The 20,431-nt window shown below is 37.5% G+C and overlaps 1 protein-coding gene across 1 annotated transcript; it reads right to left on the bottom strand.

Annotated features, from left to right (window-relative positions):
• Positions 1-524: 524 nt before the first annotated feature.
• KRCC1 (lysine rich coiled-coil 1) lies at positions 525-19,850 on the bottom strand. Its single transcript, XM_036873945.1, is given in 5 exon segments — positions 525-1,063; positions 1,066-1,660; positions 1,662-1,710; positions 10,095-10,201; positions 19,617-19,850. Coding segments are annotated over 4 exon segments (795 nt in total). The 5' UTR covers positions 10,100-10,201; positions 19,617-19,850; the 3' UTR covers positions 525-917.
• Positions 19,851-20,431: the final 581 nt, after the last annotated feature.

Genomic DNA, 20,431 nt, shown 5'->3' with positions numbered 1-20,431 from the left:
AAAGAATATTCCAATGGTTTTTTTTGTTTGTTTTTTGTTTTTTTTTGCCACATCACACACCATGGGGGATCTTAGTTCCCTGACCAGAGATGGAACCTGTGCCCCCTGCAGTGGAAGCTCGGATTCTTAACCACGGGTCTGCCAGGGAAGTCCCTCTAATGGCATTTTCTTATAAATTTCCCAATTTCAACTATTTGGAAAAATTGTGGTCGTTCAGATTTCTGCCCTAAAAAGTGGGTTGATATATGCTCAGTTATTGCTCTTCCAGAAGAAAATCTTCATTGATTAGGAACACATCACTGTGTGTTCAAAAATGTAGAAATCAGAAAACAAAACAAATTGTAGAAATTAGAACATTATTATATTATAAACATTTCCAGAATATAAACTGATTTTGTATCAAGACTTCTTGAAACGTTTAAAACTGTATGTAACTTAAGTTTATTATAATGTATGTCATTTTCCACTTTCCAATCTAGAAAATATACTGCAAGTTAGATCTAACGAAGGAAAAAAAAATCAATCTAAACTGCTTCACAGAGAAAACTAATATAAAAATACCCACCCCAAACTAAAACCCAATCAAGAAATAGACTTTGTAAGGCCTATTAATCCTCCAATTTAAAATAAATGACCTCCCAAGGGAAAAATATTTCCACCATCACAGCAATTTGATGAATAAAAGCAGAGCCACCCTCATTAAGGGAAATTACATTATGTATAAGAAAACTGTAGTAATGATTTTAGAAGAGAGGAAAAGTAATTTCCATGTTGGAGAGCAAGTACACTAAATGTTTTCTGTGCACTTAGCCTTTGTACCTGTTCACATGAAAAAAGCAATATGAACATGGACATCGTAAAACCAAGCTCCTCAACTATTTTTTCAGTTTAACCTCAGGAGAACCAATGCAAGAGCTTCAAAATCCAAGGATAGCCTGGTCCCAAAGCATATCCTCTTCTGTCCTTTCTTTCCCTTGTTCCTTTTTCTCTTTTCTACGCTTACGTTCCTCTTTCTTAGCGGCTACATCTTGGCTTTTCTTGCCCTTTCGGTTCTTAAGCTTTCTGTACTGACTCTGACTGTTTCCACCTCTGTTTTGTTTCTTTGGATGCTCTTGTGTTGTTCTAAATCTATTTCCTCATAAGCTTTCTTCCTCTTATGCTTGGGCCACTCCTCTCCTGGTTTTTCCCAGCCTTCCTCTGGGTGTCTTTTTCTCTTCTGGTGTATCTGTTTATAACTAGCTTGATGGGCACTGGTACTGTTTTCTAAGGAGAGGTGCCTGTAAACTCCAGATTCTACACTGTATGAGCTACAGCTATACTCTTGTTGACTAAAGTTCAGGGCTACTGGTTTTCCTGAGAAACAGTCCCTGGTGAATTGACAGTAGCTCAGGGAGTCTAGTCTCAGCCTGCTGTCATGAGCTGGTAGCCACTGAGGTAACCGCTTCTCCACTGCTGGTGAAATATTGCATGATCTTCGGTAGGTCTGGACGGGTTCATAAGGGAGTCTTTGATCAAACATTCTACACCTGGGTCTAAAATTAACCTCTTCTTTGTATCCACAGGTTTCCAAATAATCCTCTCTCCTCTTTCTGAAACAAGTCTTTGGCTCTAAGCCTCTGGCTTTCTGCAGTTTGATGTAATCTGCAAGTTCATCTCGAAAAAGAGTCAGATGTCTTCTTTGAATGCTTCATTAGGTTGACAAGGGATTCTCTGTAGAGAAGATGGGAGAAAATTCTTCTTACTATATTATTTTATGCTGAATATTCCTTTACTCTTGAAAAGAGTCTCAAAAAACAAAATAAAGAAGCCCAAACAAATTAAACCTACTTTGGCATGAAAGTTAAACATCATGACATTAATGCCAAAAGGAGCATCAGAAAGGTCAAATATTGCCTAGGCCACTCACAAATAATTTTATCTTTCTCAGAAGTGGGATGAAGAGGGTAGAAAGGAGCTGACATATAGAATTCTTTTGTAGGGCTAAAAACGTAAGGAATGTAGGGATACATTCATGTATCCCTACATGAATGTAGGGATTAACGACTTACACATCCATGGTGACTGGCCTGATCTGAATGTTCAAACAATTTCTAAAGTTCAGATTAGTCAATTTTTTGTATACTGTTGTCTAAGAAAAGTAATAAACCATAGAGAAGTAATTTGATCTTTAAAATCTTCTGTTCACTCAAACAAAATAAAATGAACACATATACTCACCTGAATAGAGTATTGTAAGATTTAATAATAAAAGGATGTTTGTAAAATGGTTTGGGAATGCTGGAAATTAGAAATTCAGTTATGAGACAAAACTAATGGTAGATATAGGGCATGAGGAAAGATGAGGGAAAAGAGTTCCGTATCTTCTGAACAGGGTCATGGATTTCATTCCATTACTTCTGATTAGTGAAAAAACATTAGAATGCCTTCTGGTTTGTTCTCTATTAAAGCACTGGTGGGAGGGTTAAGGAAGGAAATGGAGGTGACAGCTGAGAGGGGCTAGGACTTATGTAGAGAAAAGTTTCAAAAGAAATGTAAAGCAGATAATGCTAGTCTTTGTTTACTTGTTTAAATTTCTTTTGGGGGATGGGGGCAGTACAACTACTATTCCTCTTTCTCTCACCCCACCTCAAATCCTGTGTTACAAATCTAGCAGAAAAGTTACTCACTATGAGATGATAATGTGCTAGATATTTTTGTGTTATACTTTATTTTCAAAAATTAGGAGGAAGCGTAACCCATGTAGAATCAAACATTTCTTTCCATTAACGAACAAGTCTGAGAGCATCTAGAGTCACTAATGATCAGCTAGCTTTACTGGCAATTTGAGATTAAAAAGAAAGTCTAAATGAAGCCTAATTTGGTGAGTCCAGAAAATTTAGCTCTTATTCAACTCAAACAGTATAAACATTCTGACTAGAGCAAAATTAATGTAACAAATAATTGATTAAATATGGGTAAAAAGATTTGCACCAGACACTTCAGAAAGAATATATACATGGACAATAAATAAATGAACAGATGCTCAATGTCATTCATCATCAAATAAATGTCAATTAAAACCACAAAAAGGTACTACCTCACCCTCACTAGAATGACTGAAATTAAAGAAGACTGGTGAGGATGTGGAACAATTGGAATTCTCATACATTGCTGGTAGGATGTAAATGACACAACTACTTGGAAAACAGTCTGGTAGTTTTCTGAGGAAGTTAAACATACACCTAACATACGATCAGTTATTCCACTCCTAGATATTTATCCAAAAGAAAGGAAGTATATGTCCACATAAAGACTTATACATGAATGTTCATAGCAGTGTTATTTGTAATAGCCCTGGAAAGGAAAAAAACAAACCCAAATATTGATCAACAGGTGAATGCATAAATCAACTAGTGGTATATCTATAGAATGGAATCAATGATAAAAGAATAGATTATTGATACCCTTGAAATAGATGAATCTCAAAATAATCATGCTGAATGAAAGAAGCCTGACAAAAGAGTACATAATATATGATTCATATATATAAAAGTCTTGAAAATGCAAACTAATCTGTAGTAACACAGTGGTTGCTTGGGATGAGGCAGGAAAAGGTAGGAGGGAGAGTGATTATAAATGGCACTTTTGTGGGTATGGATATGTTTACTATCTTAATTGTGGTGATCATTTCATGGGTATATACACCTTTCAAGACCTATCAAATTGTATACCTGGAATACATACAGTTTACTGTATGTCAACTATACCTCAATAAAACTGTAAAAAGTCACTAATAAGATTAAAAAGATGTTGATAATTGTTAAAACTGGATGGTGGGTACATGAGCGTTCATAATACTGTTTTCTCTCCTTATATGTTTAAATATGTTTTATAATAAAATGATTTCACTTCATAGCCGCTGGGATGGCTATAATCAAAAAGACAGATAGGTGCCACTTGTTGAGACACAGATCAAGAAAAAGCCCCTGTAGCAATCATGTATCCTATAAGCTTATAGCCTCATCCACCATAGGGCAGACAGCAGAAGCAAGACAAACTACGATTCTGCAGCCTGTGGAAGGAAAACCACATTCACAGAAAGATAGACAAAATGAAAAGGCAGAGGACATTGTACCAGATGAAGGAACAAGGTAAAACCACAGAAAAACAACTAAATGAAGTGGAGATAGGCAACCTTCCAGAAAAAGAATTCGGAATAATGATAGTGAAGATGATCCAGGACGTCGGAAAAAAATGGAGGCAAAGATTGAGGAGATGCAAGAAATGTTTAACAAAGACCTAGAAGAACTAAAGAACAAACATCTAGAAATATTAAAGAACAAACAAACAGACATGAACAATACAATAACTGAAATGAAAAATACACTAGAAGGAATCAATAGCAGAATAACTGAGGCAGAAGAACGGATAAGTGACCTGGAAGACAAAATGGTGGAATTCACTGCCACCAAACAGAATAAAGAAAATAGAATGTAAAGAAATGAAGACAGCCTAAGAGACCTCTGGGACAACATTAAATGCAACAACATTTGCATTAGAGGGGTCCCAGAAGGAGAAGAGAGGGAGAAAGGACCTGAGAAAATATTTGAAGAGATGGTAGTCAAAAACTTCCCTAACATGGGAAAGGAAATGGCCACCCAAGTCCAGGAAGCACAGAGAGTCCCAGGCAGGATAAACCCAAGGAGAAACATGCTGAGACACACAGTAATCAAACTGACAAAAATTAAAGACAAAGAAAAATTATTGAAAGCAACAAGGGAAAAATGACAAATAACATACAAGGGAACTCCCATAAGGTTAACAGCTGATTTCTCAGCAGAAACTCTACAAGCCAGAAGGGAGTGGCATGATATACTGAAGTGATTGAAAGGGAAGAAACCTTACAACCAAGATTAGTCTACCTGGCAAGGATCTCATTCAGATTTGATGGAGAAATCAAAAGCTTTACAGACAAACTAAAGCTAAGAGTATTCAGCACCACCAAACCAGCTCTACAACAAATGCTAGAGGAACTTCTCTAAGTGGGAAACACAAGAGAAGAAAAAGACCTACAAAAACAAACCCATAACAATTAAGAAAATGGTAATAGGAACACACATATCGATAATTACCTTAAATGTGAATGGATTAAATGCTCCAACAAAAAGACACAGGCTTGCTGAATGGATACAGAAACAAGACTCATATGTATACTGTCTACAAGAGACCCACTTCAGACCTAGGGACACATACAGACTGAAAGTGAGGGGATGGAAAAAGATATTCCATGCAAATGGAAATCAAAAGAAAGCTGGAGTAGCAATACTCATATCAGATAAAATAGACTTTAAAATAAAGAATGTTACAAGAGACAAGGAAGAACACTACATAATGATCAAGGCATCAATCCAAGAAGAAGATATAACAATTATAAATATATATGCACCCAACATAGGAGCACCTCAATATATAAGGCAACTGCTAACAGCTATAAAAGAGGAAATCGACAGTAAAACAATAATAGTGGGGGACTTTAACACCTCACTTACACCAATGGACAGATCATCGAAACAGAAAATTAGTAAGGAAACAGAAGCTTTAAATGACACAATAGACCTGATAGATTTAATTGATATTTATAGGACATTCCAACCAAAAACAGCAGATTACACTTTCTTCTCAAGTGCGCACGGATCATTCTCCAGGAGAGATCACATCTTGGGTCACAAATCAAGCCTCAGTAAATTTAAGAAAATTGAAATCATATCAAGCATCTTTTCTGACCACAATGCTATGAGATTAGAAATCAATTACAGGGGAAAAAAACGTAAAAAACACAAACACATGGAGGCTAAACAATACGTTACTAAATAACCAAGAGATCACTGAAGAAATCAAAGAGGAAATCAAAAACTACCTAGAGACAAATGACAATGAAAACATGACGATCCAAAACCTATGGAATGCAGCAAAAGCAGTTCTAAGAGGGAAGTTTATAGCAATACAAGCCTACCTCAAGAAACAATAAAAATCTCAAATAAACAATCTAAACTTACACCTAAAGGAACTAGAGAAAGAAGAACAAACAAAACCCGAAGTTAGTAGAAGGAAAGAAATCATAAAGATCAGAGCAGAAATGAATGAAATAGAAACAAAGAAAACAATAGCAAAGATCAATAAAACGAAAAGCTGGTTCTTTCAGAAGATAAACAAAATGGATAAACCATTAGCCAGACTCATCAAGAAAAAGAGGGAGAGGACTCAAATCAATGAAATTAGAAATGAAAAAGGAGAAGTTACAACAGACACCGCAGAAATACAAAGCATCCTAAGAGACTACTACAAACAACTCTATGCCAATAAAATGGACAATCTGGAAGAAATGGACACATTCTTAGAAAGGTATAACCTTCCAAAACTGAACCAGGAAGAAATAGAAAATATGAACAGACCCATCACAAGTAATGAAATTGAAACTGTGATTAAAAATCTTCCAACAAACAAAAGTCCAGGACCAGATGGCTTCACAGGTGAATTCTATCAAACATTTAGAGAAGAGCTAACACCCATCCTTCTCAAACTCTTCCAAAAAATTGCAGAGGAAGGAAAACTCCCAAATTCATTCTATGAGGCCACCATCACCCTGATACCAAAACCAGACAAAGATACTACAAAAAAAGAAAATTACAAATTAATATCACTGATGAATATAGGTGCAAAAATCCTCAACAAAATACTAGCAAACGGAATCCAACAACACATTAAAAGGATCATACACCATGATCAAGTGGGATTTATCCCAGGGATGCAAGGATTCTTCAATATACGCAAATCAATCAATGTGATACATCATATTAACAAATTGAAGAAGAAAAACCATATGATCATCTCAATAGATCAGAAGAAGCTTTTAACAAAATTCAACACCCATTTATGATAAAAACTCTCCAGAGAGTGGGCATAGAGGGAACCTACCTCAACATAATAAAGGCCATATATGACAAACCCACAGCAACATCATTCTCAATGGTGAAAAACTAAAAGCATTTCCTCTAAGATCAGGAACAAGACAAGGAGGTCCACTCTCGCCACTATTATTCAACATAGCTTTGCAAGTCCTAGCCATGGCAATCAGAGAAGAAAAAGAAATAAAAGGAATACAAATTGCTAAAGAAGAAGTAAAACTGTCACTGCCTGCAGATGACATGACACTATACATAGAGCATCCTAAAGATGCCACCAAAAAACTACTAGAGCTAATCAATGAATTTGGTAAAGTTGTAGGATACAAAATTAATGCACAGAAATCTCTTGCATTCCTATACACTAACAATGAAAGATCAGAAAGAGAAATTAAGGAAACACCCCCATTTACCACTGCAACAAAAAGAATAAAATATCTAGGAATAAACCTACCTAGGGAGACAAAAGACCTGTATGCAGAAAAGTATAAGACACTGATGAAAGAAATTCAAGATGATACCAACAGATGGAGAGATATACCATGTTCTTGGATTGGAAGAATCAATATTGCGAAAATGACTATACTACCCAAAGCAATCTACAGATTCAATGCAATCCCTATCAAATTACCAATGGCACTTTTTACAAAACTAGAACAAAAAAATCTTAAAATTTGTATGGAGACACAAAAGACCCTGAATAGCCAAAGCAGTCTTGAGGGGAAAAAACGGAGCTGGAGGAATCAAACTCCCTGACTTCAGACTATACTACAAAGCTACAGTAATCAAGACAATATGGTCCTGGCACAAAAACAGAAATATAGATCATGGAACAGGATAGAAAGCCCAGAGATAAACCCACGCACCTATGGTCAACTAATCTATGACAAAGGAGGCAAGGATATACAATGGGGAAAAGACAGTCTCTTCAGTAAGTGGTGCTCCGAAAACTGGATAGCTAGCTACATGTAAAAGAATGAGATTAGAACACTCCCTAACACCATACACAAAAATGAACTCAAAATGGATTAGAGACCTAAATGTAAGACCGAACAGTATAAAACTCTAATAGGAAAACATAGGAAGAATACTCTTTGACATCAATCACAGCAGGATCTTTTTTGATCCACCTCCTAGAGTAATAGAAATAAAAACAAAAATAAACAAATGGGACCTAATGAAACTTAAAAGCTTTTGCAAAGCAAACGAAACTACAAACAAGACGAAAAGACAACCCTCAGAATGGGAGGAAATATTTGCCAACGAATCAACAGACAAAGGATTAATCTCCAAAATATATAAACAGCTCATGCAGCTCAATATTAAAAAAAACAAACAACCCAATCAAAAAATGGGCAGAAGACCTAAATAGACATTTCTCCAAAGAAGACATACAGGTGGCCAAGAAGCACATGAAAAGCTGCTCAACATCACTAATTATTAGAGAAATGCAAATCAAAACTACAATGAGGTATCACCTCACACCAGTTAGAATGGGCATCATAAGAACATCTACAAACAACAAATGCTGGAGAGGGTGTGGAGAAACGGAAACCCTCTTGCCCTGTTGGTGGGAATGTAAATTGATACAGCCACTATGGAGAACAGTATGCAGGTTCCTTAAAAAACTAAAAATAGAATTACCATATGATCCAGCAACCCCACTACTGGGCACATACCCAGAGAAAACCATAATTCAAAAAGACACATGCACCCCAATGTTCACTGCAGCACTATTTACAATAGCCAGGTCATGGAAGCAACCTAAATGCCCATCGACAGACGAATGGATAAAGAAGATGTGGTACATATATACAATGGAGTATTACTCAGCCATAAAAAGGAACTAAATTGGGTCATTTGCAGAGACATGGATGGATCTAGAGACTGTCATACAGAGTGAAGTAAGTCAGAAAGAGAAAAACAAATATCATATATTAACGCATATATGTGGAACATAGAAAAATGGTACAGATGAACCTGTTTGCAGGGCAGAAATACAGACGCAGATGTAGAGAACAAACGTATGGACACCAAGGGGGGAAAGTGGTGGTGGGGTGTGGTGTGAGGAATTGGGAGATTGGGATTGACATATATACACTAATATGTATAAAATGGATAACTCATAAGAACCTGCTGTATAAAAAAATACAAAAAAAAAGACATAATAGTAAGTGTTGACAAAAAGGAGGAAAAACTGGAAACTTCATTCATTCTTGGTGCGAATATGAAATGTGCAGCTACTTTGGAAAACAGTTTGGCAGCTCCTCAAAGTGTCAAACGTAGAGTTACCACATACCCCACCAATTTCACTCTTAGGTTTCAACGCAAGAGGACTGAAAATCTATGTCCACACAAAAACTTGTACAAAAATGTTCACAGCAGCACTATTCCTAACAGCTAAATGCAGAAATGACTCAGTGATCATCAACTGATGAATGGATAAATAAAATGTGGTAATTCACACAATGGAATATTATTCAGCAATAAAAAGGAATGAAATACTAATAAATGGTACAACGTGGATGAACCTTGAAGACATGCAGAGTGAAAGAAGCCAATCCCAAAAGATCACAGATGGCGCAGAGATCAATGAAGAGGTGAATGGAACCTTACCCTTATCTGGTTGAGAACTTGGTGGAGAAATTTGATCATATTCACCCATTAATTGCTTCACTTTTTTAGCATGAACTTTCCCCAAATAGTGAGACTGTGCAACAACTGAGGAGCTAAAAACCATGATGCAGAGATTAAAAAATCTAGTTTTGTCCAATACTCCACTCCCATTCACCTGAAACCAAGCACAAGCTTGTTATAACAATTAAATAATTCAAAGTTTAGAATTACATCAACATAGATCAATCATCTGAAAACTCATAAAATGCATCTTCAATTTCTTATTTTGCTTCCTGTAAATCTGAAAGTAAAGCTAACTTTTTGAGTATGTATTTTACCCTTGAAAAATAAATAATATTGTTTATTTTAGAGAAAGTGATCCAAAATTTACACCTCTGAATTTGAAGATAGCACTCATGAGTTTTAATATATTTAGTCTGAACTAACACTTTTAGAGTTTTGCTTGCTTTCAAGTCAAAGTATCAGCTTCAATATAAAAAATACTAACAATTTAGAAGCCCTTTATTTTCAACCTACCTCATAACGTGAAATCCACTGCAATTCAAATTATGGCACTATTCCTTATAAGCCTTTTACAAAAGGTATCTGTAAAAAGTTCAGTCTTTGCTCATTCAACGTGGTATCTATGAATAAAATAAAGGGAGGTAAGACATTTAGGGTAATATTTTCAATCTTCACCTGGATATCATTTCATATACCATCTCAAATTTTAATTTCCTAAGTGCTTGCAAGGCTAAAGTACTGGCTTTTTGCTTATTAGAATGACAATTTTAGTATAAAAACATTTAGGAAGCCTCTGATATTTACTATGGTAATATATTTTTTAGTCCAGAAAATACCATTCTGAAGAAGTTATTAGGGCACCAGTAGAACTCTGGACTTTATAGAAATGATCTGGGGCATCCAGCCTTAGTACTTCGTGTCTTATAGCAGACATGTTACTGACTTCTACTGACCTTTGTAATTGCTAAAATCCCAGAGGTAGCATCTCTCTCCCCACACTGGCTGTCTTCTCCCATCTGGTACTTAATGTAATTGACTAATTTCTCTAAATGCAGGACTTTACACTTCATCTTGTAATGGGTTTAGGCCACCATTCCTACCTCTGACAATCTTTAAAATTCAAATTGTTTTAATCTTGACATTTGCTACTTTTCCCACACATAGTTGTTATATGCATTCAGTCTATGTGTTCATCCATGTTACTGGTGAAAACTTTAAGTAGGAAGACAGTAAGATAATACCTATGGCATGCTACAAAGAATTCACCCTTTTCCTTCATCTAGGATTGATCTATTCCTTCCCAATAAGAAAGACATTAAGAATTTCATAGAATCTGTGTTTATTCCAAAATTAAATTCAGCATCTTTATGTGAACACTCTATGCTTCTCCACTCTGCTCCCCACCATCTTCCTTCTTATGAGTCTGATTATTCAAATCTATTTGTACTATATAAATGTCTTATTTTTCCATTTTATTAATATTTGAAAAATACATGACATGTCTTCCTAAATTGTAACTATTCTTTCTACAGCAATCGTTCTCAATCTCAATCATTTTGACCAAAGCATTCTATACAGTCAGACAAGTGAACTCTTATTGCCTGGAGGTCTAGGGAGTATACAGCCTAGAGATCAATCACAGAAAGATCTATTTCAAGTTTCATGATTAACCTTAAAAACTCGTGAACTTCTTGAATTCTAGCCTTAAAACATCCATTTTATGTAAAAGTTTTAATTTAATCTTTAAATAAAATGTGCCATTTAAACAAGTACCTCCTGGCACACTGCTGGATACCCCAAAATCTCACGGAAAACTGAGTGTCCTCACTGAAGAATATGATCCCACAACATTCCTCTGATCTACCAGATGGTTCACAAAAGAAAATAAGGCATGGCATCACTTGTACTTTTAGTAAACCTGAAATTGCCTTTTATGGTCACTTCAAAGTATTACATTTACAAGTCACCTATTAATAATTTGTTCTGTAACACTTACCCAGCATTGCCCTTACCATGTACCAGGTACTATTTCAGCACTTAAGAATAGTAACTAATTTTATCCTCCTAAGAAGCCTATGGGCTAAGTACTATTATTATTCATAGTTAATAGATGAGGAAACTGAGGCACAGAAAAGTTAAGGAACATGTCTGTGATTGCAGTTAATAAATGACAGGAGCAGTCTGGCTCCAGAATCTGTTATTAACTGATATGCTTGGCTGCCTTTTCAACTGATGTAAAACTTCTCCACGTTCTAGAATCCACTTCTCCGCTTTTACAAAACCTGAAATATTTTCTGATCTCCAGGGCTTTACACAGCTCTCCATTAAAAAAAATGAAAAGTTAGCCACAAAATGGTGGAATGCATTCTTATTTCATACATCAGACAAAGGACTTATATCTAGAATAAATAAAGAACTCTATGACTCAATAATAAGACAAACTCAGTTAAAAATGGGCAAACGATTTGAACAGACATTTCAGAAAAAAAATATAAACAGCCAAGTAAATGCGAATTAAAACCACGAGATAATACTACACCATCATCAGAATGACTAAATTAAAAGGACTGAAAATACCAAGTGTTGGTAAGGACGCTGAACAACTGGAACTCCCATACACTACTAGTTAGAATTTAAAATGGTACAACTTTACAATCTGACAATTTCTTTAAAAGTTAAATACCTACTATATGATCCAGTCATTTCACTCATGTGTATTTGCCCAAGAGAACTGAAAACATATATCCATGCAAAGACCTGTACATGAATATTCACAGCAGCTTTATTTGTAATAGCCAAAAACTGAAACAACCCTAATGTCTATCAACAAGGGAATGGGTAAACAAAATGTGTATATCCATACAACAGAATTATTCAGCTGTAAAAATGAACAAAATAGCAAGACATACAACATGGATGAATCACAAAATCATCATGTTGAGTAAGACACAAAGGAGTACCTACTATGAGTCCACTTATAAAAAGTTCTAGAAATGCAAACTAATCTATAGTGATAGAAAGCAGATTAGTGGTTGCCAGGGACAGGGGTGGAGGGAGGGATGGACTGTAAAGGGGCAGGAGGAAACCGTTGGGGTTGGTGGAAACATTTGGCATTTTGTTTATGAAGGTGGTTTCTTGGGAGTATACACCTGTCAAAAACTCATTGAACTGTACACTTTAAATAAGTGCCGTTTATTGTAAGTATACCTCAGTAAGGTGTACGAGAGGAGCTTAAAGATCTGTAATGAATGTTTTGAAAAAAAAATTCTACCTTAATTTGTTAAACTGGATTTTTAAGTGTTGGCTTTGTTTCTAGAAAGATCACCCACCTAATAAAGCTCAAGTCACCTATGCAGAACTACTGGTTGTCATACTATGTTAATTATCTCACTGCTTCTACGAGCCAGACATAGGGACTCTGGAGTCAGTTCTGGGATTTATTAGTTATATGAGCTTGGTCAAGTTTCTCAACCTCTAACATAGGCTATAACATACACCTCAGAGTCGTTGTGTGTCTTAAGGAAATTAATAAATGTAAAGTGCTTAGACGAGTGCATGGCACATACTGAGTGCTGTACAACTGAGCTGTTTTTATTGTTATTCAGAATTTCATCTACTTAACTGATAGAATGAAATGTTTTTCCAACCAATTATTCTAGTAACTACAGAAAGTAGAAAAGGTTATGGGTAAACAGGTCAGGAGTGCCTGACAGGAGTACCTATTCTTTGTATTTCAAGCTAACTCATGTTTCAGAAGGACTTTTTTTTTTTTTTAATGAAAGCTGAAAGTTCAACTTGATCCTTATTATCTTTTCTGATTGCTCTGATTTTAAAGCAACTCTTTGTAAAGATTTCAGTTTATGTCCTGTGTTAACGTCTGCTACATATAACGTCTAAAAGAATATGGAATGTCAAGCAGAAACACGCAGGCTATTTACAAGCTGGTATTAGGTCTCAAGCAAGAAATAGTTTGTCTCTTCTGAAACTAATCTGGAGTATTTTTTCAGTTGTACCTTCTAAAATTTTTGGAAAAAATCTAGCAAAATTCTGAAAACTTGACATTCCTATTTGTACACCACAAGCCTAGTTATAGACCAACACTCACAATGCCATTTACTTCCAGGAAAGATATCATAGTGGAAAGAGAAAGAAAATGGAATCTCTTATTTTGGAGAAATGAAACTATGCACGTTGTTATTCAATAGCTGTACAAGGTTTGGTCTTTTTTATTTCAGTATTAGTAGCTAAAGCCATTGCAAAAGCTAAAGTAATAAAAACACTGCACGTGAACTACTGAGTTAAATATGAAACACAAGAATAGTATGAATTACTTGTAATTCAAAACTGTCTAAAAAATGCTTCATATCCTAATTAAATACTAAGAACCACTCCACTTTTCCTAATTCTAGACCTGTCAGAGAGAATTTGTTACATTCCAACCACCCTTTTAGAAATAGCAAAACCTGAACTTAACTTTTGCATTGTATGAAATATGTTTTTAATATGCCTCAATAGGTTTAATAGGTTGAACGAGTAAATCAACTCAATTTGAGTGAAAAATTTACTAAAATTTTTCACACCCACAGCACATTATTTGATTTGTGTTGTGACATGGTATTAAAACATAATACAGCATAAAGGTTTTAAAAATATTTATTAAATATCCTTAATCACTGAAGAAAAAAATGTTTGAGCAAAATTAGGAATGTTAATTTGTTAAGTTTTAGGTATAATTAGCTTCCCTTTAATAAATTCTTCCTCTTTAATAAATATACCAAATTAATGGCATGGTCCTATACTTTTAAATTTAGTTCACTAAGAAGCATTAAAAGACAATTTTCCCCACTATTTGCATCTTCTTTCTCTCAGCAATGTTATGTAGCATTCACTGTACTTTGTTAAAGTTATCCAAAAGTATTTTGTTTGATGCAATAGTAAATAGTATTTTTTAAAAAATCTCGATGTCTAATTGCTTGTTGCTAACATTTAGAAATACTATTGGATTTGTATATTGACTTTGTATTTCGTGTCCTTGATAAACTCACTTTATTCTAGTAGCATTTCCCAAAATTCCTTGGGGTTTTCTACATAGATGATCATAGCATCTGCAAATAAAGACAGTGTGATTTCTTCCTCTCCTATCTGTAAACGTTTTTTTTTTTTTCCTGTCTGACTATACTGGTTAGGGCCTCTAGTACAATACTGAAAAGAAGTGGTGAGGATGGATATCCTTCCCTTGTTCCTGGCTCTTGAGAACTGCAATCTTTTAATACCCTTATAATCTTAGGAAAGACTAAGTAGAACACAGCACTAAGTTTTAGGAGACTAGGTAACTGATTCTGTTATCTTAACCAAAGTATGCTGGGACTTCCCTGGTGGTCCAGTGGTTAGGACTCCGTGCTTCCACTGCAGGGGCCACAGGTTCGATCCCTGGTTGGGGAACTAATAAGATTCTGCACGCCGAGTGGTGCGGCCAAAAAAAAAAAAAAAAAAAACCCAAAGAAACCATTAACCAAAGTATGCTGTTTTATTTCTTTTTGTTTTGACCTTGAAGGTCAAATCCCATTTAAGAAGTTTTGAGAGATGCAGCGTGTACATGTTCGCATCATGAATATTCTTAACTGTGTTAGTTGTTTTTTTTTTTTAAACTTTGGGTTTATTTATTTATTTATTTATGGCTGTGTTGGGTCTTCGTTTCTGCGCGAGGGCCCTCTCCAGTTGCGGCAAGTGGGGGTCACTCTTCATCGCGGTGCGCGGGCCTCTCATTATCGCGGCCTCTCCTGTTACGGAGAACAGGCTCCAGACGCGCAGGCTCAGTAATTGTGGCTCACGGGCCTAATTGCTCCGCGGCACGTGGGATCCTCCCAGACCAGGGCTCGAACCCGTGTCCCCTGCATTGGCAGGCAGACTCTCAACCACTGCGCCACCAGGGAAGCCCTGTGTTAGTTATTAACCTTGCCTTTTCAGGAAATGAGATTAGTATGTGACCTATGAGCTTGCCAAGCTCTAGCTATTTTACACTAATACTACAACCATAAAAGTAACTGAGGATTTACTATGGCATATTTCCAATGACAAAATACAAAGAAATTAACAAAATCATTAATTGCGAGCACTAGTTACATACTTAACATAAAATATATGTCTTAACTTAAACTAAACCTTTGAACATTAATAATTATAAGTAATCTATGGCTAGCTAGCTCAAGGTTCTTGCTTGTGAAATTAGTTTTACTTGGACCCATGGCAGACATCCTATCTCAGAATGCCATCAAATACATGCCAGTCCTTCTAAAAGATCAGTAAACGTGAATGGGTCTGTGAATGCTCTTGTCCTAACACACAGTAGCTGGTCCATAGTAGGAGTTCTGTTTTCTGAATAACTGTAGGAAGGGCTGTTAGCTAGATTTTCTGTCATTTGACTCGAATCTCTGCTTACTGTCAAGAAAACAAAGGAACATTTTTGGCAATTGCTATGTAAATGGATTTATGATTCAATAAGAATTCAGAAATGTTCTTCATTCTTAAAGTGAGTCTAATTTTTTTCCCTAAAAAGCAGACAAGCAAGAACTGTTTGCTGTGGTTTTGTTTTTACTGATTTCTCAGGAATATTATTACTCAGTAGAACATTTTTACCTATCAAAAATATCTGAGAAACTTCATTGAATGAATTACAAAGTGTCCTGGAAAATCTTTCCCTTGACCATAAATGCAATGCATATTTCTTTTCATATAAGTCTGGTCATGTGGTATTTCTTTGGGTTTTTGTGATTGAGTTTAATTTCTCAATTTCCTATTTATAATCTTACACCGTCTATATATTCCCTGCTTGCTAATTTTTAATCCTTACTGACCTTTACTATCAAGCCCAATATAGAGGAGCTCCTTATAAGTGTTACAGCTATAGGTGAAAATGCATCAGCAGTTTTAATAGTATCAGGGTCTTGAAAGTGAGAGTGGAATTTTAATAACTGGAAGCATGACAATTCTTTGATACCTTTTGGAGGAATCTCCTAATAAAGTCTTTTAAGAAAAAAAAAAGATCCTGGCCAAGTACTAAGCAAATTTTTTTTTTTCTCTTCTTGTTCATGTACTATTATATTGGCAATTACATTAGGCTTTTATAAATATCTAAACTAAAAATACATTGGGTCCTACTCCTACTAGTGTTTTAAATAGCATGTCAAATATTTAGCATGTGTTAAGTAGCAGTTAACTGAAAAGTTAATTAAGGATATTTACTTAAAGCGACAAGAGGTAATTTTTAGGTAACAAGTTGTATTTTGTTTTTCAAATCCTAGTGAAGTCTCAACTGTAACTCAACAGACTTCATTACTCTTTGAATGTCATTTGATGGCCATTAGAGGTCAAAGTTTCATGTTTTATGAATTGCTGTTCTAGTACACAGCCAAGCCATGGAAAGAATATCAGTATGGAACAGCAAAATCAGTTCACAGTTTTAGAGCTGTCAAGCTCAGTTTGGTTAGTGCAGACTTCCTCAACTTCGACACTACTGACGTTTTCAGTAGGATAATCCTTTGTTGTCTGTGTTGGTGGCCTGTGCATTTTAGGTTGTTTGTGGCATCTCTGGCCTATACCAACTAGATGCCAGTAGCACCTATAATCACCAAGCCCCTTCTTGTCCAGTGGCAAAAACCAAGGGAAAAAAAAAAAAGGCTCCAAACACTGTTAAATGTCCTCTGAGGAGGGGGTGGGGCAAAAGCACCCCTGATTGAGAACCACTCAGTTGGGCTAGTCCAACTCTCCTCCCCACAGATGACAAAACTCAAGTCCAGGAAGTTTGGGACTTAGGGTCATACAGCTAGTTAAGAAATTAGCATTAGAACTTAACAGTCAAGACTCTTATTCCAGTGTTCTCATACCACCTTGAAGCAGTATAGAAAGGTAACTGCTAGCATCGTGTGAACTGATTTAAAGTGTTTAGTAATTGCACATATTCAAAGTCATTGCAAAAAACCAAGTCTGGCAGAAAGCTGTTTTTTTTTTTTTTTTTTTTTTTTTACCGTAAGAAGCTGTTTCCAAATCTTCCTGTGATGTGGCCATGGGAGCTAAAATGAACTGTAGTCTTGACACCTATAAACTGCTCAGGCTTACTTGTTAGTGAAAGGCAGGAAGTCTGGTACGAAAGCAGAAAATTCAAGAGATTTTATTTTTTAATATCCTAACAATCAGACTAACCCAGGTTGATTGAAGACACTAAATCTAGTCTTCCAAAGGTTGTCTTCACTAAGGGACTTAATGGAACATCATTTGGTTGCAATGAAATTCTAATTTCCATTTTTAGTGAATGGAATTTATATAAAGTTCTTACAAAATGTTTTAAGAAATTTATAATACTTTACTGTTTGCCATTCCTCCAAGTGAAAGGTATAAAAGATTATTGAATACCACACAAAAATAGAGTATACTGTGGAAGAGGGTGAAAATAAAAATTATTTTAATGAAGTTACTATATTTACTGCTGTCCCTCAGGAAAAAGGAAATTAAATTATCCAACAATGTTCTGGCTTCCACCATCTTTCTCTCTGGAGACAAAAAGCAACATAAGGCAACACTGCAAATACTAAAAATTAATTATGAAAATGAAGATGGCGGAATGTTTTACTAGATCTTCTGCAGTGGGATCAAGCTCCACCGTCTAAAATCCTTTCCAAAACTTCCTTAAAGCCTAAACTCAGGGTTTGGAACCAGCAGTTTGTTTGCAGGTATACAGTAATTGTAGAAACTCAAACATCTCTTAGATTGAGATGATCAAGAAATAGCTTTTTGTGTTAGGGAAAATGTGCTGGTGAAAACTCTAGGCAGATATACTCCTTCCAAACTTCTGCACAAAGACTTGACCAAACTTTAACTTGGCCTCCAGCAGCCTGTGGCTACGACCCGCGGATGAACCAGCCCCATTTTGAGCTCAGATCTGGAAAAACTTGGGGCTGTCAAAAGACATTTACTGTTTGTGCTAGCCAACACCTGATGACAGGTCCCTGGCCGCTCTTTAGTACTTACTAAAAAGGGTTTACTACTGTGAGCCCTTGCTCTGTCCCTCTGAGATGTATGTGTGTACCTCCTACAACCTAGGAGTGTCTTTGTCAAGGATCTGGAAGCCATTCCTTTGCAGTGTAATCCTCAGGAAGGACAGGGCCCCTGTCTCCCAGTCCCTGTGGGAAAACAGAATCCTCACTTCCGTAACTGCCGGCAAACTGACACAGCTCGCCTACTGCAAGGACACTACCCAACCCTTTGTAATTTTGCACGTCCCTGCCTCTACTTGAGCTCCACCTTGCCCCATTTCTACATTTTCCCTTTAAAACCCCCAGACACCTCTGCGCAAATCGGAATGGAGCTCAGCTCTTTTCCTACTGTCAGTAGTTGCTGAATGAAAGCTGTTTTCGCCGCCCCATGTCCTGCTTTATTAGCTTTGACGCTAGCAGGTACATATTAAAACTCAGACCACTGTCAAGATAGGGCTGTAAATCTTAGAGGCTTGTTTTACACGGCGTTATCCTCAAAAACCCGGGCAAACTCTACAAAGTGATCCCTCAAAAGCCTCACCCCCTTCTCTCCTCTAGGGCCCCGGCACCTTTAAGCTCGCGTGTTTACTTCCTACTCTCCCCGAACTCTGAACTCCACTTCTCCCCACGTGTGAGGGAGGGCGCTACTTTCCAGGATGTTGATTTCACCCTGCGCAGGTCTACGCCCTTCCACGTCTGGGGCCTTTTCTCTCCTCGTCTCTGTCCCCTCGATCTCCGAGTGTCCTCATCACCCCCCTTCCCTCTCCCTGACGCTTCAGATCCACGGCCTCGGCCTGGTCGCCTCGCTCCCGCTCCAACCTCAGCTTCCCCGGCAGCGGAGGTGTCCCTTCTCCCTCCACGATCCGCGTGGGGGCCCCGGCGCCCGTTTCCGGGGGTGGCGGGTGGAGAGGGGAGCGTACTCTCCGGGCCCGCCCGGCCTCTCCCGGGCCGCGGGGTCGAGGGGCTGAACGCCTGGGCCGCCCCCGCTGCCGGGGCGGGAACTCACCTTCTCTGAGGCAGGGGCGGCCGTCTACAACTACTGTCCCCCTCCCCGCCAACGCCGCCGGCCAGTGGGTAGGCCGAGGTGGAGGAGGCGGAGAGGCAGGGACAACCGCTGCCGCCACCGCTGCCTCCGCCGCCGAGCAAGCGGGGTGAGAGCAGGAGGCGGAGACCAGACTTCCTGAGGGGAAGTCGCCGGCGGCTGACTGGACAGCTCCGCCGCCATAGCGGCGAGGCGCGCTACTGCGCTTGCCCAGCAGCGCCGCTCCCAAAAAGCCCCGTTTAGCCCCGCCTCCCTGTTTACCCCGCCCCCTTCGTCCGCTACTTCCGGGGCTCTGTTCTAACCTGGCTCGCGTCCGCCGTTCTTCGGCTACCCCTGGTCTCTCCGTTGGAAGGAAGGAAAAGCTCGTGGGGCCGCTCACCTTGGGAGAATGAATCTCAAACCACTAAGAAAAAAAGTCCGGAAATCTACGGATTCTACCTTCAAAATATCTGAAAAATACATGCTTTCCTGCCTTATCTGTTTTTCTTTTCTTTTCTTTGTTAGAACCTTTAATACACAGAGTAGACTGAGCAGAATCCTTGGTTATGATACGTTATCATCATTGCTCCGTAAGTGACGTTTTTCTCTCTCCTGGCTCCCTCAGTATATGCGTATATATATACACACACACATTCATCCTTTCGTTCCCTGTCTCCCAAAGAAATCATTCCCATAGTTTGTAGTCATCATTTCCTTTCATATGTATATACGTATCTTTAAAATATACATATTTATTTATTTTGGCTGCGCCGGGTCTTAGTTGCAGCACGCGGGATCTT

The sequence above is a fragment of the Balaenoptera musculus genome, chromosome 13 (genome assembly GCF_009873245.2).
Source record: "Balaenoptera musculus isolate JJ_BM4_2016_0621 chromosome 13, mBalMus1.pri.v3, whole genome shotgun sequence".
In the NCBI taxonomy this organism is placed as follows: domain Eukaryota; kingdom Metazoa; phylum Chordata; class Mammalia; order Artiodactyla; family Balaenopteridae; genus Balaenoptera; species Balaenoptera musculus.
Note: the sequence above shows the minus strand (reverse complement) of the source record. Positions and strands in the feature narration are given on the sequence as shown.